At 36.3% G+C, this 24,519-nt stretch overlaps 1 protein-coding gene across 1 annotated transcript; it reads left to right on the forward strand.

Moving 5' to 3' along the window:
• Window positions 1-18,859: 18,859 nt before the first annotated feature.
• LOC110709362 (protein FAR1-RELATED SEQUENCE 5-like) lies at window positions 18,860-20,302 on the forward strand. The gene is made up of 4 exons (XM_021887574.1): window positions 18,860-19,135; window positions 19,233-19,594; window positions 19,859-19,959; window positions 20,076-20,302. Exons 1-4 carry the CDS (start codon window positions 18,860-18,862, stop codon window positions 20,300-20,302), a joined length of 966 nt encoding a protein of 321 aa, XP_021743266.1.
• The last annotated feature ends 4,217 nt before the right edge of the window (window positions 20,303-24,519 follow it).

Consider the following 24,519-nt stretch of genomic DNA (forward strand, 5'->3'; position numbering starts at 1 on the left):
CCGGGTGATAATGTTTTTCCAGATGAAAGAAATCACGTCTGAGGTTTTGATGTTTTTAACCGCCTCAGCTTCTACCCACTTGGTGAAATAATCCACAGCCACCAAGATGTAGCGCTTTCCGCATGGAGCAGGCGTGTAAGGACCTAGAATGTCCATGCCCCATTTTGCAAACGGGATTGGGTTGTGGATGGCCGTCAGATTAGTAGCCGGACGGTGAATGAGTTTGCCAAATTTTTGGCACTTGTCACATTTCTTTACCAACTCCTTGGCGTCTGCCTCAAGAGTGGGCCAAAACTAATGTCGTCTGGCTCTGATGGCTAGGGACCTGCCGCCTATATGGGAGGCGCAGAATCCCGAGTGCAAGTCTTCGAGAACTTCCTTCCCCTTTTCAGGGGTGACGTACTTCAACAAAGGCTTCAGAAACCCCGCCTTGAAGAGTTCTCCATTTTTCAACTCGAAGCTCGCAGCTCGCTTTTTCAGGACAGCTTCTTCCTGATTCTCCTGTGGCGAATCAGGAAGTGAACCGTCTGAGAGATAGGCTCGGATGCCATCCATCCAGGTAGAGCTTCGGTCTAGAATTCCAATGGGATCCTCATAGATGCTTCTCTTTTAAAGAACTTCCCAAAAGACTGACCGAGGCGTATCATGGCAGGCGGAAGACGCCAGTTTTGACAATGCATCCGCCTGATTGTTTTCCAACCTAGGCACTTCACTCAGCCGGAATTCCTCAAGTGTCTTGGTCTCTTCTTTGACTGCCTAAAGATATTTGATAATAGCTGGATGAGTAGCCTCGTAGCTTCCCTCATACTGGCTAACAACCAATTGAGAATCGGAGTAGGCGTCAATTTTCATGGCCCCTGCCGCCTTACACATGCGAATGCCGGCTAGTAGGGCTTCATGTTCCGCCTCATTGTTAGAGGCTTGAAATTTGAAGCGTAGTGCATACCCAAATCTGTCCCCTTCAGGAGACTCGTAGATTACGCCTGCACCACAACCGTTCTTTGTAGAGCTCCCGTCTACATACACTTTCCAAACCTGATCAAGATTATTTAGAGCCACCGGACGGTTCATTTCAACAATGAAGTCGGCAAATGCTTGACCTTTCACTGCCTTTCTTGGTTCGTAAGTGATTTCAAGACTTTGCATTTCAATAGCCCATTTCAACATTCTCCCGGATGAGTCCAAGGTAGACATTGGCCGCTTGAGTGGCTGGTCGGTGTAAATCACCACCGGATGTGCCAAAAAGTAGGGCTTCGGTTTTTTGAAAGCCATATACAAAGCAAGGCCAAATTTTTCAACCATGGGGTACCGGAGTTCAGCATTTTTAAGAACATGGTTGATGAAGTAAACCGGGAGCTGCACGCCGTCTCGCTCAGCAAGGAGAACGGCACTGAGGGCATGATCTGAGACGGCTAAATACATGTACAACTTCTCCCTAGGTAAAGGACTGACCAACCTAGGTAGAGAATGTAAATGCTCTTTCAACCTCTAGAATGCCGCCTCAGCATCATCCCCCAATTCAAACCTGGTCTTCTTCCTCATTGCTTGGAAGAAGTAGAGGCACTTGTCGCCTGACCGGCTGAGGAACCTCCCCAAGGCAGCCAGACAGCCGGTGAGTCTCTGCACTTCCTTGACATAACGGGGTGACTTCATGTCTATCACCGCCTGTATCTTTTCAGGGTTAGCCTCTATCCCCCTTTGATCAATCAGGAATCCGAGAAACTTCCCAGACTCAACACCAAAGACGCATTTCTTAGGATTTAACATGACCTTATGCCGCCTGAGGGTGGTGAATGTTTCTCGGAGATCAGAAAGGTGATCCGTCTGTAGCTTGGATTTGACTATCATGTCATCAATGTACGCCTCCACATTCCTCCCAATTTGATTAATGAAAATTGTATTAATCATCCGTTGGAAAGTGGCAGGCGCATTTTTCAGACCAAACGGCATCATAGTATAACAGAATAACCCCTGATCAGTGACGAAGGTCGTCTTCTCTTGATCCTTTTTCCACAGAGGTATCTGATGGAAGTCGAAGTAAGCATCCATAAAGCTCATCAAGGCGTGACCGGTTGTAGAATCGACCAGACTGTCGATCTTTGGAAGCGGGTAACTGTCCTTTGAAGCCTTGTTGAGGTTTGTGTAATCAACACACATGCGCCAAGTCCCATTCGGTTTCTTAACAAGAACCACATTGGCCACCCAGTCGGGGAAGTTACAAGGCCGAATAAACCTGGCGTCTAGCAACTTTTTGACTTCGGCAGCTACCACCTGACTTCTTTCCTCACCGTGGTTTCTTTTCTTTTGCCGGATGGGCTTCTTTTTAGGATCCACGGCGAGCTTGTGGACAGCAAGATCCGGGCTGACGCTTGGCATCTCTTCTAATTCAAATGCAAAAATGTCTTTGAATTCTTTTAGCAGAAGGTGCAAGTTTGCACCCAACTTAGCATAAGCAACTGTCCCAACCTTCACGGTACATTCCGGACGGCTGTCGTCCAAAGGTATATCAATATGTTCACCATCCGGTTAGGGACGGAGCTCATCTGACCGTTCACCGGTCAGTGATTGCTATTTCTTCTCTTTCTTTACCTCCGCCAGCAGAGGTGCCTTTCTTTTCTTCCCAACTGCTGGTGGGGTAGGCGCTGGGTCGGCATCCTTGACATTGTCAAGGTCTATTGGTTCCTGGCCGCCTGGGGCCACATTGTCTCTGACGGCTGAGAGATAGCACTCTCGGGCCGTCTTCTGATCCCCATTTAGGGAACCAACAGTGCCGTCATCCCTCTCATACTTGATGAGCATGAGAGACGGGATGATTACTGCCTTGGCTACGTTGAGGGTCGGCCGGCCAAGGATAATGTTGTAGGCGGTTAACTCCTCAACGACCAAGAATCTGACGACAATATGTCGTCCCTGGCCTTTCTCTCCCAGCCGGATGGGCAAGTAAATTCTTCCGGCTGGGTAGACCATCCCACCCCCAAAACCAACCAAGGGGTGGGTGACCGGATGCATGCTTCTGACATTGTATTTCAGCTTTTGCAGGCACCGGAGGCTGATGATGTCTGATGAGCTGCCGGTGTCATTAAGGATTCGTCCAACCAGCTGGTTGGCAACCTTACATTCAATGACGACCGGGTCATCATGCGGACGGCGGACACTGCCCCTGTCCTTCTCAGTGATCAAGACGTCTGGGAAGAAGGTGCTTGCAGACGCCTGCTCATGATCATCCTTGTCCATCTTCCGAAGATGGCTTTTGGTGCCTCGAATGGTAGGGCCACCACAGGATAACCCGCCTGCTATTGTGTAGACCGGCTCCTTGTCGGTATCCGAGCTACTAGCAGGCTGGGGGGTAGTCTTGGAGGACTGACCCTTATTCTTCTTCCTTGCCCCGGCTAGGGACTTGGAAATGTAGGACTTCAACATTCCTTTGTCAGCCAGACGGTCCAACGCTCTTTGAAGGCTGAAGCAGTCGTTGGTGTCATGGCCAACTTCCTCATGGTATTGGCAAAATTTATTTTTGTTGCTTGATTGAATGGAACTTTTCATTGGATTCAGCTTCTCTAGGAACAGCCGGTCCTTAATTTCCATGAGGATGTAATTGCAGTCCTTGTTCAACTCGTACTTGGGGACGTACGGTTTAAACTCTTTCTTCTTCTTCTGGGACGGCTGGTCAGAATCACTAACCGCCCAGATTTCTTTTCTCTTCTTGCTATCTTCTTTCTTTTTGGCCGGCTGGGCAGGCCGGCTGTCTTTCTGCTTGTCGGACCTCTTTGAGTCCGACTGGCTGCCAGGCGAGCAGAGGTCGGTAGCTTGAATGTAGCTTTCCGCCTCCTTCACGACCGCCTGTAAGGTGAAAGGCCCTTTTCAGACTAGGTCGAACTGAAAAGTTGACCCGTCTCTCGGACCTTTGAAAAAGTCTGTAAAAGCTACCTCATCAGACAGTCCTTGAATCTGAATTCTAATCAGATTGAACCGCCTAACATAAGAGCGCTGCCCTTCTCTCTCCCCCTGCTTAATGGTGCTCAAGTCCAAGCTTGTTTTCTTAGCAGGGATGTTCATTGAGAAGTTGGAAGCAAATAGGAAGGCAAGCTTCCTAAAACTGTCAATGCACCCGGCTGGCAGATTACCAAACCATTGTTGGGCGATGCCTTTCAATGTAGCCGGGAAGCAACGACACCAGGTGGCATCATCCAACCCCTGCAGATACATGAGGTTGGTATAAGCCATGAGATGGTCTTCCGGATTGGTGGTACCGTCATAGGTACCAACCAACACATTCTTAACCTTGGACGGCTGTGCCACCTCGGTTATCTCCCGGGTGAACGCAGAAGGTTGTTCACCCAGGCGAAGTAGACGAAGCTGCCAGTCCAATGGTTGGACATTTTGGTATGTCGCCTGTCCTCCAAAGAGGGCCGGCTGCATGAAATGAGGGGGATACTGGCCGTAGACCTGAGTAGGCACATACGGTACAGCTCCAATCATATGAGGGCCAGAATGGACGGTATTACCGCCTGTCTGACTCTCATGCAAGGAAGATGCATTCCCGACAGAGGTATTGTTAAAGCTGTCAGGAAAGTTAGACGTGGAAGCCGACTCAGACAGCTGCTGATTTCTCTTCCAGTTGATGATCTACCGGGCATCAAGAGATGACTTCTTACTTCTCACCGGTTGTTGAGTCCGGCGGGGGTTATTGTTATTCCCCTTAGGAAAAAGAATTTTGGACCAATCAATGGTCCCGGCTGCCTTCTCCTTTGGATGAGGAGTGGGCTGCCGATCCTTGACTAACTTCCCCTTTTCCAGAGGAGTCTTCTTGGCCGACTGACCTCTACTTGGGCCAGCCTGGATCTAGGTGATCAGCTCTTTAATTTCACCCTTGAAACTTGTCATGAATCTCATGAGCTCGTCTCGGGTGACAGGCACTGATCCATCTGCCATATGGGTTTCCCCTTCCGGCTGCCCAAGGGGTCTACTTGCACCCGCCTGGGAGGCACCCCGCTCCAGAGTCTCTCTGGGCCGGATGCGCTTGATTCTGAGAGAGCCGTCTTCGGTTGTAAAGGTCTCAACTTGAGGATCTTCATCCTCATGGTCTGTAAAGACTTCTAGGTCTTCGCCCAGACGGTTAGGGGGTGGTACAGACTCTTGAACCATCTTCGAGGTACTCTCCCCACAGACGGCGCCAAATGTTTTGGGTGTTTTGTCCCTCGGGAGAGTTACAACACGAAGACTGATCCGGAGTGAGCTATACCTGCAAAACAAATGGAGACACCGGTTGGGTGGTGCTCCGCCTCCGACGCACAAGTTAGAAACTTGAAGGGAGAAAAAGGTGCGGAAATTTAGGTGGGGTTCTGCTCAGATTCCAAGCTCAGGATGTCTCTATCAGAGAGTAAAATGTGTAATAAATGGTAAAACGTGCCCTTAAAAAGAGGGACATCTCCCTATTTATAGGGTCTTTGGGATTTGTGCCCCTGATTAGGTCACTAAACCCTAATCATTGGTGGGTTGCGCCGCTTTGCGGCTTTCTCGGGATTTGGGCCTGAAGGCCGCCTTTTTCCCTTAATTTCTGGAGTGACACGTGTTAAGCAGGGATTTGTCCACTTTGGGCCCTTCTGAGGCTGACACGTGTCATCCTCTGATTGGACCACGTGGCGGGGTAAAATTACCCTAAACACAACACACGTTCCTTTGCACTTAAATAACTTTCCCTCTCCAGAGCACATAACAAAGCATCAAACCTACATGTCGTTGCCCTATAATAAGCATCCACTATTTCAAGATTTCACATATCAATGAGATAATCAACAACTTTTCTAGCTAGGTCTTGCTTAGCTGCAGCCTGACTCAAACAAAAATCACTGAACAAACACCTAAATCCTGAACTGTTCCTATGGTGAATGATGGTAAACCAAGAAACATATTAATTTGGGAATTGTTCAATAATTTCAATTGGAGTGCATTTTACATCAACACATCTGAAAATAGACCTCAACACCTTAAGGAAATCTACAACAACTTTTCTTTGATTATGACCAATTTCAGTAGAAATATCTCCATGAAAATAAACCTTTGATTTTCCTTTTTCAATCGCCTCCATTTCCTCTTTCTTGTAACCATACAATCGTCCACAACGTTCATACATTTGTTTATGTAAAGCAGTTACATCTTCAACAACTATGTCATATCTTTTATAAGATCATACACAGCCTTTTTAGCTGCAATTTCACACGATTCATGTACATTATATGTATCTCCACCAAGATAAACAGTAGGAACAGCACTATTTTCGCTCCTTATAGCCACACAAGCAATGCTTTTTCGGAGATTGAGATATTGGTATTCTGGATCAGGGAAATCCAAACATCTGGTAATTTGCTTCAACAAAGGACGAAATGATATCACTACTTGTGTGAACGAATCATCCATAACCTGTAATTCACGTACAATCAACCAGTTCAGACTAAATTCAGCCTAGTTTAAATGCACCTACAGACACCAGAGATCACTGGCGGACCTACATAGAGGAAAGGGGTAGCACGTGCTAACCCTCAAGAAAGAAAAAAAAATGTTCAATATACAACATCAGTTATTTAGTATATATATTATTCCTGGTATGATAATACATATTAATGTGTGATGGTTCGGTGGTGTGGAAGTATGATAGAAAGGTTGAATGCGTCTACTGGTCAGCGGTTCGAGACCTCTTGAAGCTTATTTTTTTTTAAATTTGTTTTAAATTTTTTTTTAATTTGTTTTAATTTTTTTTTTAATCCTTTAAAATGAAAACTACCCATATTCATATGAGTTACTATGTAGAAATAGCTTTCTAATCTACCATACTCTCATTTTCATACATATATTTTTTTTAAAGCTCTTATATAATCATTAAATTATTTAGTATTAAAAAGCGATAATCTAAATAGTACTCCATCTGCTTTTATATATTTGTTTTATTTCTCTATGCGCGAAGATTTAGGAGAAATTAGAGAAAGTCAGAAAATAATAAAATAAAGAGGTAGTTGGGTTAGTAGAAGGTAAATTAGAAAAGAGAGAATCCAAAGTTAATAAAAAAAACATTTTATTAGATGATTTAGATCCCACTAGTTAAGAGAAGTGAAATAAATATTGTAAAAGCTTTCGAGATAAGGAAATGGAGCAAAACAACAAGTATTTTCAAATGGCCGGAAATGAAAAGTGGAGCAAGCATTTTAAAACGGAGGAGGTATACTATATTATATAACGACTAATTTATGAGTTCTAGTTATTTACTTTTTTTAATACGTTATCTAATGCGTAGTGCTATCCCTAGCTAGAAATCCTGGATCCGCCACTGCCAGAAATCAATCACTTGACACCCAAACCATATAAACCAGCTACCAACTGACCAATAAGCATTGTTAATCGAAACTTTATAATACATAATGCTAACCTCAATTCAACCCACAAACTTCACATAAACTGCAAGCAACAATTTAGAATTTGTAAACCATATCAAGCCCTTATCAATATAAACCAATCAAAATAACGAATCTAAAACTCGTATCACTCTCACTTGTGCTACCCTCAAAACATGAATCTTATACTCAAAACACTATCACACTACAATTTTTAAAAAATAAAACAAAAACTTTCAACCACATATACGCATGACAACTTTAAAAGCTCAAAAAAAATTACACCTCAACAACATACATGCAGGCCAACTATAAAAGCTCGATAAAGACTACACCTACAAATTTTCTTGCATGCAAAAAAAATAATTAAACACTTATATCCAAAATCTTTTTACTCGAAAATATGCTTATATAAAATAAAACCATCTTAAAAAATTAAAAACAAACAAACAATATATTTAAGTAGAATCACTCACTAAAATTGAACAAAACTAAAAATGATGAAATAAAACCACACCATGTCCAAGTAAACCCACAAACTTATATTGTAAAAATAACTACAAAATAAAACCATCTTAAAACATCAAAATCAAACAAACAATCAATACATGCAAGTAGACTCACACTCTAAAATTAAACAAATAACATAATTAACAAAAATTAAACCCATAAATATGCTTGCATGCAAAAAACAGTTGACTCACACACTAAAATCAAACAACATAATTAGTAAATTACACACTTGATATCTCAAATGAAACAAAACCATAACAAGTCCAATTAAACCCACAAACTAAAATTATAAAAATAACTATAAATTAAAAAAATCTAAAAACATCACAATTAAAATAACAAACAATATATGCAAGTACACTCACACACTAAAATTAAACAAACAACATAACTAACAAAAACTACACCCATAAATATGCTTGCATGCAAAAACAAACATAGTATCTCAAGAATTAAATTAAAACCATATCAAAATTTCAAAATCAAACAAACAAATAACATGTCCAAGTCAACCCACAAACTAAATTCGAAAAAACAACATAATTACAAAAAGTTTCACCCAAAAATTTTGCACACACACTAAACACAAACAAATAACATAATATATAAAAACTTCACCCATAAATATGCTTGCATGCAAAATCAAATTTAATATATCAAGAACTAAAATAAAACCATATCAAAATTTCAAAATCAAACATACAAATAACATGTATAAGTAATCCCACAAACTAAATTCGAAAAAATATCATAAATAGAAGAAATTACACCCATTAATTTTGCATTAATCAACTTCATAAATTACTAAATGCTTGAAAATTACCTAAAAATTTTCCAACAGAAATCGTGAATTGGAAGTGCTTCAATCACTTAAAATTTTGCATGCAACAAAAATTTAGAAAATGGAGTTCTTTTATAGCCTTTTTCTTTTTATTTTTTTTTTTAAAAAAATACCTAAGCCACCCAAAAAACACATGCCTTAAAACAAGCTAAAAGATATTTCTTTCATAATGTATTACACAATGCAATACATGTCCACTTCACCACTTTATTAATCACAACTTTATTAATCACATAAACCACAATTATATGAATGAAAATGAAGGAAGTCAACAAAAGTAAACAACTCTTGATGACATTTCTGGAAAATAACACCATATCTAAATTTCAAAATCAAACAAACAAATAACATGTCAAAGAAAACCAACAAACTAAAATCGAAAAAATAACATAATTAGAAAAAATTACACCCATAAATTTTGCACACACACTAAATACAAACAAATAACATAATATATAAAAATGTCACTCATAAATATGTTTGCATGCAAGATCAAACTTAGTATATCAAGAACTGAATTAAAACCATAACAAAAATTTAAAATCAAACAAACAAATAATATGTCCAAGTAAGCCCACAAACTAAATTCGAAAAAATAACACAATTTTTTAAAAAATACACCCATAAATTTTGCAACAACCAACTTCATAAAATATTGAATGCTTGAAAATTACCTGAAAATTTTCCAAAAGAAATTGTGGATCAGAAATGCTTCAATCACTTGAAATTTTGCATGCAACAAAAATTTAGATTAGTAAAAATTACACCCATAAATTTTACACACACACTAAATATGAACAAATAACATAATATATAAAGGTTTCACTCATAAATATGCTTGCATGCAAAATCAAATTTATTATATCAAGAATTGAATTAAACCCATAACAAAATTTCAAAATCAAACAAACAAATAAATAACATATCCAAGTAAGCCCACAAACTAAATTCGAAAAAATAACATAATTAGATAAATATGCTTGCATGCAAAATCAAACTTAGTATATCAAGAGTTAAATTAAAACCATAACAAAATTTCAAAATTGAAAAAAAAAATAAAAAAAAATAACATGTCCAAGTAAGACCATAAACTAAATTCGAAAAAATAACATAATTAGAAAAAAATACACCCATTAATTTCGCATTGAATTAAAACCATATCAAAATTTCAATTCCAAACAAACAAATAACATGTCCAAGTAAGCCCACAAACTAAATTCGAAAAAATAACATAATAATAATTAGATAAATATGCTTGCATGCAAATTCAAACTTAGTATATCAAGATCAAGAATTGAATTAAAACCATAACAAATTTTCAAAATTAAACAAACAAATAACATGTCCAAGCAAGACCACAGACTAAATTCGAAAAAATAACATAATTAGAAAAAAATACAACCATTAATCTTGCATTAATCAACTTCAAAAAATATTGGATGCTTGAAAATTACCTGAATATTTTCCAAAAGAAATTGTGGATCGGAAATGCTTCAATCACTTGAAATTTTGCATGCAACAAAAATTTAGAAAATGAAGTTCTTTTTTAGCCTTTTCTTCTCTTTTTTTTAAAAAAAAATACCTAACCCACCCAAAAAAGACATGCCTTAAAACAAGCTAAAAGCTAATTCTTTCATAATCACATAAACCGTAATTATATGAATGAAAGTGAAGAAAGTCAACAATTCTTGATGGCATTTCCGAAATTACCAACAAAAAAGAAGAAAATTTTGGTCAATGCACTATTCCTTTTGAAGTTACTATTCACTCTCACTAATTTTGTCAAAAACCCTTAATTTTTTGTCAAAACCCTTAATCTCCCTCAACTTCCCACTTTTAAGGGTTGGAGATAAATAGAGGTCATATCTCCCCTTTTTGAATGATCAATAAGCTTGATCACAAAATAATTATTTTCTCCTTCTTAGCCTAAATATTAGTCACCCTATTCTTCCATAATACTTCCCCTAAGCACTCCAAGAAGTTCATACAATACCCAAAGTTATATACTTAAACCAAGGCGTGAAAGGTATAATTAACTAAGGGTTTGGACCAAATTAAATATAATTTTTATTTAATTTAATTTACATTTGATTTATTTTTATTGAAGTTACTAACAGTTTATTCATGATGTAGCAATTTAAAGGAACGTGCGGAAAGTGAGTAAGTAATCAATTAATTACTCTTATTTTATTTTTATATTGCTAGCATCATGATTAGGTTATTTTATATTTTATTTGACTAACGCTATTATTGTTAAATTGCTTCCAATATTGATGTTTATTCTATTATATTATTTATGATCACCATATTGCATGTTTAAAGGGAATATGTAATTGAAAATCACGCCTAATAAGATAATTTGGACAACCGGCTTAGGTTCCTTTTCAATCTAGTTGTTAATCAAGTGATCACAAATTTTAGAATTATATGTTGCATTAATATTCAACCAATTTAGCATAATAATAGTTTGGAGCAAATTGAATATTTTGTTTGTATGCCTTTGAGATCGCAGGAATCCCTTTTCACTATAAGAATCAAGTATAGGCCAATACGGGCGAATGTGACTCCATGACTCACTTCGTTCCATCATCCCCGATCCTCCTTTCGTGGTTCTGAACCATATGGAGTTAGTAATCTCATGGATTATGATTAAGGTTTAACCTTCACGGGTCAATCGTTGTCCCTTTATCGTGGTTGTCTTTTATGATCCGTGAACGATTTACAAGTTCCTTAAAACTTATTGGCGGCTCCCTACTTTCCTTGTCCCTAATCGTATATGTCAATTCCCACTTCCTAAGAGTGCCAAGCATATTCACACGTCCCAAATTGTAGGCGCACATCGAACGACGCCTACAATTTGGCGACTCCACTGGGGAGGATTCTTGGTTATTTATCAATTTGAGTGATCGGTATTTAATTGAGATGAGTGGATGAGACTTGAAAGATTCTTGAATTATAATTCTTGCGATTTAATTGGCATTATCTCATATGCATATGCATTTTAGCTTACCTATTTTGCCACAGTAGTACGTGTTCTACGTATGTGGCTAGCCCGGGGGATTTATGCTCTATCAACCCGAAAACGCTCATGGAAATAAGGGTTCATCTGAGTTTTTAAATCCACCCAAACCATGGAGTCGAGTTCGATTTCATCACGAACTCGCGGAGCCGCCCGTTGGCATACACCCTTAAGGGAGGCTGGCTTGCTAACGCGTCCAAACTCTTAACCATGGTACCCTTTGACACCCAAAAGTTTTACCATAGTCGAACATAAAACTTGACTTTATGTTGCGAACTTCATTGCATCATTCGTGACAATGTACTTATATGTGCATTTTTTGACTTTTTATTTTTTTTTCTCTTATCAAACCTTTTTTTTATTATTAGAGTTGAGCCATAGATTTTTTTTTTTTTTTTTTTTTTGAGTCACCCGGATTTTTATTCCCGTGTACTGCACAAGAGTCAACTTGTTTTGATCATATCTGGAGTTCTAGAAAGAGTTACGTGTCGTGTAACCTATGGATTTGTAGCCCCGAGTTTTATCTTTCATTTGGAATTGGTTTTGTCCCAATAAAAGTCACGGATCAAAAGTTATAACCGATATACTACAGCTTGTCCAGTTTAGGTGTCTTTTTAGCGTCAACTTTTTTTTTTTTCATTTTTCTTTATATCTTTTCTCATCAAGCTAGTCTTAGCCAAGTCCTTTAATCTGTGCCAACTCGAATAACATAGGGTTATAGATTTTTATTTTTTTTTATATCCATGAGTCCTAACTCTTCTAGAATTCTAGTCCTCTTCCTAGTTTCTTGTGATTTTTTGTGCTAACCTTAACGTGTGTTCTTTGTCTTTGATTGTGGTTGATCTTATTTATGACTAATGATTGCCAATGGACCCTTTTCACCTAGTAAATAGCATAAACATTAAAATTGGACAAAATTAATCAAGTTAGTTTATCTTTTAGTCTTCCGTGCTATTTGGTCATTGGGTCCTTTGTTTTTCACAACGTCCTCATATCTAGCCATGCGATCATACCAAGAGTCTTAATAAACTCACCTAATACACATGTTGAGTCATTGCACACACTTTGCCTTTGAGTAATGCACTATATTGTTTATGATCGTATACTAGGACCATGCATGCATCGTTTTCCGTCGTAATAGGAATGAGTGGAGTATTTCCCATCAGTTTTCAAAATCGTTTCATACACTCTTCCTTTTCAATCCGAGTATTGAGTGAATGCATTAAGTGAGTTCTTCCTTACACAGTACTTGAATCTAAAATAACTAGCAATAGTTGGAAGAATAAGGGGAACGTCACTCCTTCTTTCTTTCCTTCCAATCAAAGCATCAACAACAAGAAACTATTTTCCTCAGCAGGCAGCTAGAAGTAACTCATAAACAGCCATGAAGATAAAGTACGATGCAAGCTTCTTACCCAGATTTCATGTTTTCTTCTTCTTTTTTTCAAACCCTTCCTCCTAAAAAGTCTAGCATAGGTTCTCCTTATCCATGTGTCTATGTGTCACATTTCTTACCTTTTTCATAAACGAGCATCTCTTTCTTACATTCGATCATGTGATTAGAAAAAAAAAATTGTCGTACCGAACACAAGGTATACCAATGATTTGAGGTACCTTTGCAACCCATTCATTCCCCATTAACCACTCAATCACAGATCCATTTCTTCATCAACCACTTTGAGCCTCGTCTAATGATTGACCTTTTTTATTCAACCCACATTCACTTAACCCTAGGATGGGAAGGTGTGTAGTTGTATAACATTCAAAAAGCAAGTAAAAAAAAGTAGCAAAGCAACAATAAAACAATGTCTAAGGGCAAGTGTTCCAATGTATTTGATATGAAAACGTCTCAAATTGCGTCTCTCATCGAGTGCTTGGTATCGTGCCTGAGAAACATGAATGCTAAGTGAGTGATGGACCGCATGATCTGAGATTGCCCACATTGATTCAAAAGAATGGAAAAAAAAACGAAAAGCAAACAAAAAAAAATAAAAAATAAAAAAATAAACTTGCAAAATTCAAAATTTTCAAATTCACAATTACACATCTTGGGGATTTTCTCGGGTCTTGAGCCTTATACCCTTTTCTTCTTTAAACCATAAACTTAACCATATTACAACCCTTAAAAGACCTCTTTAAGGTGTACATACACTTGTGCAAAGTTCGGTTAGAGCTACGTTCGGCCTGATTCCTAACGGATACGTAGGCAACCTCACATTGAGGTGCGGCCACATTCATATGCATGATCGAGTCAAAGAATATCCAATGCTTAATCCTATGACCCTCTCCATCTAGAGCTAGACTTGGGGGCTTGAACTCACATCTTTTAGCCTGCCTATCCTAAAGAGTCACCATCTCGACTCTTCTCACATCTATTTCCCTCACCATAGCCATTGCAACCTCACCTAGTATCACTTTCACACACGTCTTTCACACATACATAGCCATATCAGCTTTCCCTTAGGAACCTTTTATCATGAAATCTTGTTTCCTTACCTTGCATGCTTCATCATTTTCAAGACAACATTCATTAGAAAAAACGTTGTATACTTGCTTAGCTTCCTGACTGAGCAATGTTCATTGTTTCATGCATCGCATAATGTGCTGAGCAACATTTATATATCAATTATTTGTAATCATACAAAGCATATCGTTCTTAGTTCCTTGGCCTAAGCAGTGTTCATTATTCAATAATCACTTCTTAGCTTCAAGACCTAAGTGACGTTCAAGATCGTTTCTTTACACCATATATGATGCTTAGCTCCATGACCTAAGTTCATCTATCGTGTCGCATGATGTAATTGTCCTTAGCCTCCTGGCCTAAGAACATGCATCATGCATAAATTATTTTCAAGACAATCAATTCAATCCATACGATTCATTTCGTCTTGCATAAGGAGGAAGTTCAAAACTTCTTCCCTCTTTCAATATTTTCTTTTGGGGAAGTTCAAAAACTTTTTCAAAATTTTTATCGAGGGAAGTTCGAAAACAAAACTTCATTTTTCACGTCTTTCTTTTATGGGAGAAAGTCAGTACCTTTCATTCGTTTCATGACAAAAATGACGGAAAATTTTTGCTTTTGCATTTTTTGTTGCTTATGTGTGCACATACACTCAAACTACACACACACAACCACAAGCTATACACATGTCATGTCGTGTCAAGTCAAAGCTTGGTCAAGTCAAAGCTTGGTCAAGTTAGTTGGTCAATTCAATCATAGTCTATACGAGTCCCTTGGCAATTTCATTTTGCAGGTCTCAATTACAGCCCACGTCCGGGGACAAGCGGACCATCTATTTCCCACGTCCGGGGACAAGCGGACCATCTATTTCCCACGTCCGGGGACAAGCGGACCATTTACAGCCCAAGTCCGGGGACAAGCGGACCATCTACAGCCCACGTTCGGGGACAAGCGAACCATCTCAGCCCACGTCCGGGGACAAGCGGACCATCTACAGTCCACGTCCGGGGACAAGCGGACCATCTACAGCCCACGTCCGGGGTCAAGTGGACCATCTACAGCCCACGTTTGGGGACAAGCGAACCATTTACAGCCCATGTTCGGGGACAAGCGAACCAACTACAGACCACGTTTGGGGACAATCAAACCACCATCGTTTCATGGCGCAAGGTTCTCAATACACAGAGACTTGCAATCTCATCATCAAACAAGTCTTTCCTCAAGCATGGAAAGCATTATCGGAGGATTTTTTCTTCAAGTGTAGAAAACCGCCAAGTCGGCTTTCCTCAAGCATGGAAAGTATTATCGATGGATTTCTTCAAGTATAGAAAAACCGCCAAATTATTCTGTCGGCTTTCCTCAAGCATGGAAACGGTTATTCGGTGAATTTCTTCAAGCATAGAAAAACGCCAAATTCATATGTCGACTTTCCTCAGGCATGGAAAGTATCATCCGGTAGGTTTCTTTAGGCTTAGAAAGCTACCAAACACATCAGTCGACTTTCCTCAGGCATGGAAAGTGTTTCAGCGAAACGTCATTCGTTGGATTCCTTCAATCATAAGAAGCTACCAAGCTCATTTGTCACCGATACACTGGTGTCAGATAAGCATTCTATTCCTTTACTCTTTTATCTGTGGAACTAACATTTTTCTGCAGGTATCGGCGTATAAAGAGTGATTTAGGATCGGAGAACGTCTTAAATAATTCTCCGTCCCTCTCGACTACTTTGACTATCGTTTCAAAACTAACGTGTCTACAAACTCAGTCAAAGTGGGGGCTTCTGTAGACACCTAAAAATGTCTCCCCAAAACCAAACTCGATGATGAACAACCTTTCACCGCCATTATTGGTCGGGTTGAGTATTTAATCTTGGAGTGCTTAAATTCATATTTTCATTTCATAAAACCAACCCAAATCCTATCCCATTTCCCCAAACCATAACTTATTTTCCTCTTTTCGTGCCTTTAAACCCAAAATAATTCATTTCGTGTCCTTTAAAATCATTCATTTCGTGTCCTTTTTATAAAAACGTTTAGTATAGTTTATTTTGGTCCATTATCGAGGTTGAATGATTGAATAGTTGGATGGATTTTTAAAAGATCTTTCCAACGATATACTATAAGCCCAAATCCGAGTTATAACAAATAAGTTATGGTCAAAATATTAAATTGAGTCCAAACCGAACTTAAGCCCAACTTACCTACGACCCAATGATCATGTGGAGGGTCCAAATTATTTAATGTCATTCCTAAACCAATTAGGATTAATTAGAAGCTTTTATAAGTTTCTAAAAGATCTTAATTATCCTTTCCAAAAAGATAAGATTAAAGAGTTTGAAATTGAATAAAACTTTTCTTTTTGAAAGTCCTATTTCTATTTGAATTGAGAGACGTTCAAAGATAGACAGATATTATTTTCGTGGCTCATAGTTTTTATCCAAATCTTACATGGTTGGATAGCCCTTGAAATTATCTTTCCAATGATATATTATAATATCAATACTGAGCTATAACGAAAAAGATATGAATAAAATGTCAAACTCTATCCAAAACTGACACCGTCTAACTATTTTGGCCATATCTTTTATTCTAAAAAATATTTTAATCTGATTACAATTGGGTTAGAAATTAGACTTCAAGAAATTTCCAAAGATATCTTATTTATCTTATTCCAATTTCTGGATCAAAAGATATAATAAAAACAAAAACTTCAAAAACTGCACTCTATCAAGTTTTATTCCGATTTAATTCGAATCTTATCTTGTTTTTTCGACCCTTCTTTTTTATCTATAAATAGAGGTCGTATCTCCCCTTTTTGAATGATCAATAAGCTTGATCACAAAATAATTCCTTTCTCCCTCTTTAGCCTAAATATTAGTCACCCTATTCTTCCATAATACTTCCTCTAAGCACTCCAAGGAGTTCATACAATACCCAAAGTTATATACTTAAACCAATGCGTGAAAGGTATAATTAACAGAGGGTTTGGACCAAATTAAATATAATTTTTATTTAATTTAATTTACATTTGATTTATTTTTATTGAAGTTACTAACAATTTATTCATGATGTAGCAATTTAAAGGAACGTGCGGAAAGTGAGTAACTCATCACTTAATTACTCTTATTTTATTTTTATATTGCTAGCATCATGATTAGGTTATTTTATATTTTATTTGACTAACGCTATTATTGTTAAATTGCTTCCAATATTGATGTTTATTCTATTATATTTTTTATGATCACCATATTGTATGTTTAAAGGGAATATGTAATTGAAAATCACGCCTAATAAGATAATTTGGACAACCGGCTTAGGTTCCTTTTTAATCTTGTTGTTAATCAAGTGATCACAAATTTTAGAATTATATGTTGCATTAATATTCAACCAATTTAGCATAATAATAGTTTGGAGCAAATTGAATATTTTGTTTATATGCCTTTGAGATCGCAGGAATCCCTTTTCACTATAAGAATCGAGTAGAGGCCAATACGAGCGAATGTGACTCCACGACTCACTTCGTACCATCATCCCCGATCCTCCTTTCGCGGTTCTGAACCATATGGAGTTAGTAATCTCATGGATTATGAATGGGTTGTAACCTTCACGGGTCAATCGTTGTTGCCTATCGTTTTCCCTTTATAGTGGTTGCCTTTTATGATACGTGAACGGTTTACAAGTTCCTTAAAACTTGTTGGCGGCTCCCTACTTTCCTTGTCCCTAATCGTATATGTCAATTCCCACTTCCTAAGAGTGCCAAGCATATTCACACATGCTTTAACGTAGGCGCACTTCGAACGATGCCTACAATATCTCTAATAGTTTTTATTAGTATATTTTTTTAACAATATTGTTTACTTTTAGTTGTAGTTTATTTACTTTTATTTACTGTTTATTTACTTTTCATGAACATGTCTGAAAGCGTAGAGCATATTTTTTAAAAATATTGTTTACTTTTAGTTATAGTTTATTTACTTTTATTTATTGTTTATTTACTTTTTCCTTCTATTCATTTACTTTTCAGGAACATGTCTGAAAGAATAAGCATTGTTCTTCTTCTGTCACTACTGAAGATAACAATGTAAGAATTTTTAAAACACCCACTCAACCTTTGCTTCCTAAAATATATTATAATTCTGGAGGTGATAAAGAGTATATGCCATGTTGTTCTTCTAAAAACAAACCTTTTGTTAGAATGATATTTGATACCCTTTCAAGATGGTATTGCCTTTTATTACAAATATGCTAATGAGTGTGGATTTAAAGTTTGTTCTAGTACTACTAAATCACAAAAGAATAAGAATGATCCTACTAGTAAAAGGAGTTACTATAATTAAATATTTATTATGTAGCAAAGAAGGGTATGTGACAAATAATAAGAAATCTGATAAACAAGTTGAAGGTGCTTGTTTGAAGAGAAAGACTGTGAAGAGAGTTGGTTGTCCTGCTAAGATAAAATTTAGGTTTTGTACCGGTGGGAAGTATATGGTGTATTGTTTTTATGAATCTCATTCTCACCCTTTTTCTACACCTATTACTAGGCAGGTTACTAAACATGAAGTTGGTTTAAATTTTGCTCATAAGAAGTTTATTTTTGACAACTCGAAGTTAAATATATGGGTTGTTATGTCTTATAGGATAATGAAAGAACTTTGTGGTGGGTTTCAAAATGTCAGGGGCAGTAAAAATGATTTCAAAAATTTTTCTAGGGACTTAAAAGTTTATATCTCTAATGCTGATGGTGCAATGTTTGTTCTGAACCTTGAACAAAAAGTGAAAACCAGTAAAGGGGGTTATTATTTTGAATACTGTGTTTATGAAAGTAGGCATTTGACCCGTGTCTTTTGGGCTGGGGACTCTTTATCTTTTGATTCTACGCTACAAATAAATATTCATTGGTTTTCTGTTTTCTTACTGGTGTTGATAATCACAAGAGATGTGTTACATTTTGTGCTGCTCTATTATCTAAAGAAGACATAGATTCTTTGTGTGGCTATTTCAAACTTTTTTGAAGTGTATGGGAAGAGAACCCTCTTGTATTATCACTGATCAAGATCCTGCAATGGGTATTGCCATAGAAAAGGTTTTTACCAAGACTAAACATAGACTATGTATGTGGCACATAATGAGGAAGGTACCTGAAAAGGTTGGAACTGCTTTTTGTAATGAAACTGATTTCCTGAAAAAGCTAAGTGCAGTAGTTTGGGATAGAGAGATTGATCCTCATGTATTTGTTGATGGCTGGAATAGTGTTATGGAGGAGTTTAACCTTGTTGATCATGAGTGGTTTGCATACATGTTCAAGATTAAACATCTTTGGATTCCTGCATATTTAAGGGACTTATTTATGGGTGGGTTACTGCGTTCTACACCTAGGTCTGAAGGTGAAAACGGTTTCTTTTGTAATTTTACAAACCCTCATGTGACCTGTGTTGAATTCTTTATCCGTTATGAAACTGCTCTTGATGCTTAAAGGCATGAACAGGATAAGTTGTACAGGCTTAATAAACTTGAGCCTCAATTGGTTACTAATTTACACTTGGAAAAGCATGCTGCTGTTGTTTATACTCGTTCCATATTTTATGATTTTCAAGAAGAATGCCAGGGACCCTGATTTTCATGTGGTGTTGAAAGTTGTAGTTCTCTGTATGGAGATGGTGTGAAGTTTTCTGTTATTGTTGATCATAAGAAAAGGAAAAATTTTGATGTAAATTTTGACTTGGCAACATATGAGTCAAGTTGTACGTGTAGAATGTTTGAGAGTCAAGGTGTTTTATGTAGACACATTTGTTTGTTATGAAAGGCAAGTGTATACGTGAAATTCCTGATTCTTATACCTTGAATCGTTGGTGAAAAGATGTTATGAAGAAAGCTTCTGTCATAGATGTTGCTCTAGATGATGCTTCTAAGTATTATAAGAAGAAGCAATTGGTCAGTGATGTATGGTCCAAGATTTTCAGTTGTGTGAGTTTAACTGACCAATCTAAGGATGATTTATCTGAGCTTATTAGGACATTATCTTCATTTGAGGAGCAGATGATATCAAACAATAACCCTGAAAATGCACCAGTTCAAAAGAGGTGAAAGATGCTGATATTCAGGTTTTGGTTGGGTCAAATGAAGTAGATGTAAATGTCTTGCCTCCAAATCAATGTCTTAATAAAGGTTCTGCCAGAAGTTCAAAAAGGTTGAAAAGTGAAAAAGAAATAACTACTGAAGAAAAATCTTAAAAAGGTAGAATTTGTAGAGCTTGTGGGCAATCCGGTGTTTCCCATGACAATAGAAATTGTCCAAACAAGTAGTCTTTCATGTATTTTACTTTTAAGTGTGTTCCATTTACTTTAAACTTCTATTTATTTACTTTAACAATAACTTTATTTACTTTTTATTTTGTGCAGGTGTTATTATACTTGGTATTTTTTTTTATTTGGTATTTTACCTCTTTACGTTTTCTATCTACTTTAAGTTGTAATTTATTTACTTTACATTATAATTTATTTACTTTAACTTGTGAGAAATAACTGATGTTTATTTTTGTGCAGTTATTTTAATACTTGAAAATTAGAAGATGTTTTGGAAGATCAAGATCAAGATTTAATGAACAAATGTTTTTTATTATTTTTATTATTGTAATATTTTTACATTTACTATAAGTAATTGTACTACAAAACTTAAGTTTAGTTTGTTTACTTTGTTTACTTTTAACTATTATACTTTAACTTTATGAAATATTTCATTTACTTTTATCATATTTTATATCATATGAATTATTTGATTTCTATAATGTTCTTACTTACAAAATTAAAGATAATTTCTTGTATTATTCCTTTTGTCCTAGAATACTTGTTACCATATCCATTTTTTGTTCTAAAATACTTGTCACATTTTTCATGGAACCCGAGTTGACAAGAGTATTTGATACCGATTTTGAACATGAATTGACGTGTAAATGACCCGACGCAAATGTAACCCATATATTATTGACTTGGTGATTTCAACTTGATTATAAACCGTAAAATTATTGACTTGAACCAAATTTGACTAAAATTCTAGAATGAGTTAATTTTATAACCATTAATTATTGACTTTACTTGAATGTAATTTGACCGGTTATTAAACTCATCTAAACTTGTACCAAATCTAATAAGATGTAAGGCCGGTTATAATTCGATCAACATAGGCCGGATGTTAGTGAGGCAAATGAAGTAGGAGACTTGACCCATCCCCAGTTTGGTGTATGATCACATTCGAGTTGGTTAAACACTAAGTTAAACACTTTGGATCATGTTCGAGTTGGTTAAACACTTCGGGTCAAACTCTTCGGGTCAAATTCAAGTTGGACAACTTCGGGTCAGCTGAGTTCGGGTGTTTGGTCAACATTAGGTCAACTCCATTTTCGAGTCGGGTATGGATTGGGTTGGGTTAATTTCAGGTTTTGGGTCATGCGTCGGGTTTCGGGTCATTTTTCGGGTTAATTAATTATTATTTTCTGAAAAGGGTATTTTAGTAATTCAACTTACTATTTAAATGTTGGAGCCAAAATGATATTTGAATTTTGGCGCCAAGAGTATTTTAAAAACAAATTATTATTTTGGATAAGATTTATTATCCATTTATCCTATTTTAAAAATCGGATTATTTATATATTTTGGATATTTTAATAAAGGCAAAAGCTATATTTTATTATTATTTTAGTAAGTCCGAAAATCCCATTGATTTGAATAATAAATTTCGGATTTTCCTATGTGAAAATCTGATTTTATTAGTTAAATTATTTGGTGAATATTTGGTATTTTATTATTTAATTATGTATTACAATAAATATTATTTACACAATTATTTTAATTCCTTAAAACTGGCAAAATAATTTCCTAAATACTAAATAGGAGGGCCGAAAATATGAACTTAGGAAAGCTCAAAAATTTCGGCCATCCCATGTAGATTTTGGGAAAAATATTTTGGTAATTTGTATTTTTAATTATCTCGTTAAAATCTCCTATTTTTCTTAATTCTAATTCTCCACCTTTTTAATATATAATCATTATATTTTCTTACCATTCATTTTTCTTAATTATTCCCCAAGTATTCCAATTTCCTTAATATTTTTCATGACATACATACCTTCCATATTCAATTATACACAATCTCTTCAATATAAAAACTTTCCTTAAATCTTTACTCACTTCTCCAAGTAATCCCTTAAACCCTAATTACCATAATTCTTCATACATTTTTCTACCCTAATTCTTGCATGAGCTAGCCTATAAATACCCCTTCATACCTCTCACATTCTTCACACCAATTCTCTTCTTTTCTTCTCCTTAATTTTACACAAATTATCCCGTTTATCTTTGAAGCCAATTTTCGGGAACTTATGGTCAGTATTGGGGAATTAATGTTTCACAGAAAATTTTTCCTCTCAACAAATCCTTGAGGTTAGGTTCAAGAATCACCCAATTAGAAGGTATAACAAAGGAGTTATAGCCTCTGCAAATTCTGCCTCCTTTTTCCAACGCAAATCCAATTCTTCTTTCTCCTTGGTTTCTTACACTTCTTCTCCTTTTCTCTTATTCAATTATTATTATTATTATGGGAGATTAATATAAAGTTATTATGAGAAGTTTTAATTATATAAAATCATATTATAATGATGTTTTTGTTGAATTAATTTAAAAGGTTCATGTACATATAGTTGGGAGGGTTTAATTTAATTGTTTGTGATTATTTGATAACCTTATATTAATTAAGGTTATATTTATTTGTAGTGTGTTTTTGATCAAGTTACTTGAGAGTTCTTTTGAAGTGATTTTTTGGCTAATCAAGGTACGTTAGGTGGCTAGATACCTTGAAAGTGATCGATTTGAATGAACATGTTTGAATGATTTATGTTGCTTGAATTAAATTGACTTGAATTATAGTTTATGAAATAAAAGCATGTTTAAAAGATTGGTTTTAATAATTGAATTGGAGTATTGATTTTCGTAACATGTTTTGATTAATTGATTTATTATTCATGTTTAAAAAGGGATTGATTTTAAATGCATGTTGAATTTATTAAAAAGGAGTTTGGATTGTTTTCATTAAAGGTTGAATTATTGGATTTAAAAGAGGATTTATTGAAACATTGAATTATTATTATTAATGCTTTATAAGCATGTTAGTAATCCCACTATGCGGATTTGGTTTATTGATAAGGCCTTGACTTTGTATGACCGGGTCTTTCCTCAAGAATAGCCTTGTAATATAAGGAGACTAGCTTGGGGGTGTGCACACTTGGGAGAGGAATTAGTTTTATTGGTTTATTATGAGGAATTGGTTTTTAATATGAGGAATTGGTTTTAAATGATTGGTATTGGTTTTATTGGTTATTGAAATATTGGTCATGATCGTGAGACGCACGTTGATGATCGTTTAAAACCAATTCCTCATATTAAAAATCAATTCCTCATAATATCGAAGAGGAATTGGTTTAAAACCAATTGGTTATTGGTCATGATCGTGAGACGCACGTTGATGCTTTGAAATCATTATTTGACAGAATTAGGAAATACAATCTGAGATTGAATCCTAAAAAATGTGTATTTGGAGTTGTAAGCGTCGTTTGAAGTGCGCCTACGTTAAAAGCATGTTGTGAATATGCTTGGCACTCATAGGAAGTGGGAATTGACATTACAATTAGGGACAAATAAAGTAGGGAGCCGCCAACAAGTTTATAAGGAACTTGTAAACCGTTCACGGATCATAAAAGGCAACCACGAATAAGCACTACTACAAAAATGGCAAAAGAGACCTATAATAAGAGACCTGTTGGTTAATACAGCAGGTCTCTTTGATATAAGAGACCTAATATTAGAGATAACAGGTCTCTAAAATGTCAAAGGACCCACATGAGATTTTGGGACGAAAATAAGAGACCTGTTGGTTTGCTGAACGGGTCTCTTATATATGCGCATAAGGATTAAGGACCCACCACAACTAGCGTACTCTCGCCTTTTCTTTGTTTTTTTTTAAGAAAAAAAATTCCCTTTTTAATTCTTATTCATTTATACAGCTCATTATTAGTCATGTTCATATGAATCTCTTTTCTTGTTCCCCTTTATACGTCTCTTTCTCTTTCACCTCATCACTTGTCTCATCTCATTTCTCATTTTTATTTCTCACGAAGCAATTAACTCCTCCTCATTAACGACGCTGCATCTTCCTTCAACACCGGCGTTGCCTTCTTCTTTTAACTCAAAGTTTGAGGCTTTCAACGTCTATTATGACCATAAATACTCCAGATCTGGAGTCTTATGGTCAAA

The sequence above is a fragment of the Chenopodium quinoa genome, unplaced genomic scaffold (assembly GCF_001683475.1).
Source record: "Chenopodium quinoa cultivar QQ74 unplaced genomic scaffold, ASM168347v1, whole genome shotgun sequence".
Lineage (NCBI taxonomy): Eukaryota > Viridiplantae > Streptophyta > Magnoliopsida > Caryophyllales > Amaranthaceae > Chenopodium > Chenopodium quinoa.

Coding starts and splice junctions, on each gene's coding strand:
- LOC110709362 (XM_021887574.1), top strand. CDS start 18,860: ATGAAAGAACTTTGTGGTGGGTTTCAAAATGTCAGGGGCAGTAAAAAT. Junction 19,136..19,232: donor GGTTTTCTGTTTTCTTACTG/GTGTTGATAATC, acceptor ACTTTTTTGAAG/TGTATGGGAAGAGAACCCTC. Junction 19,960..20,075: donor GGCAACATATGAGTCAAGTT/GTACGTGTAGAA, acceptor GTTGGTGAAAAG/ATGTTATGAAGAAAGCTTCT.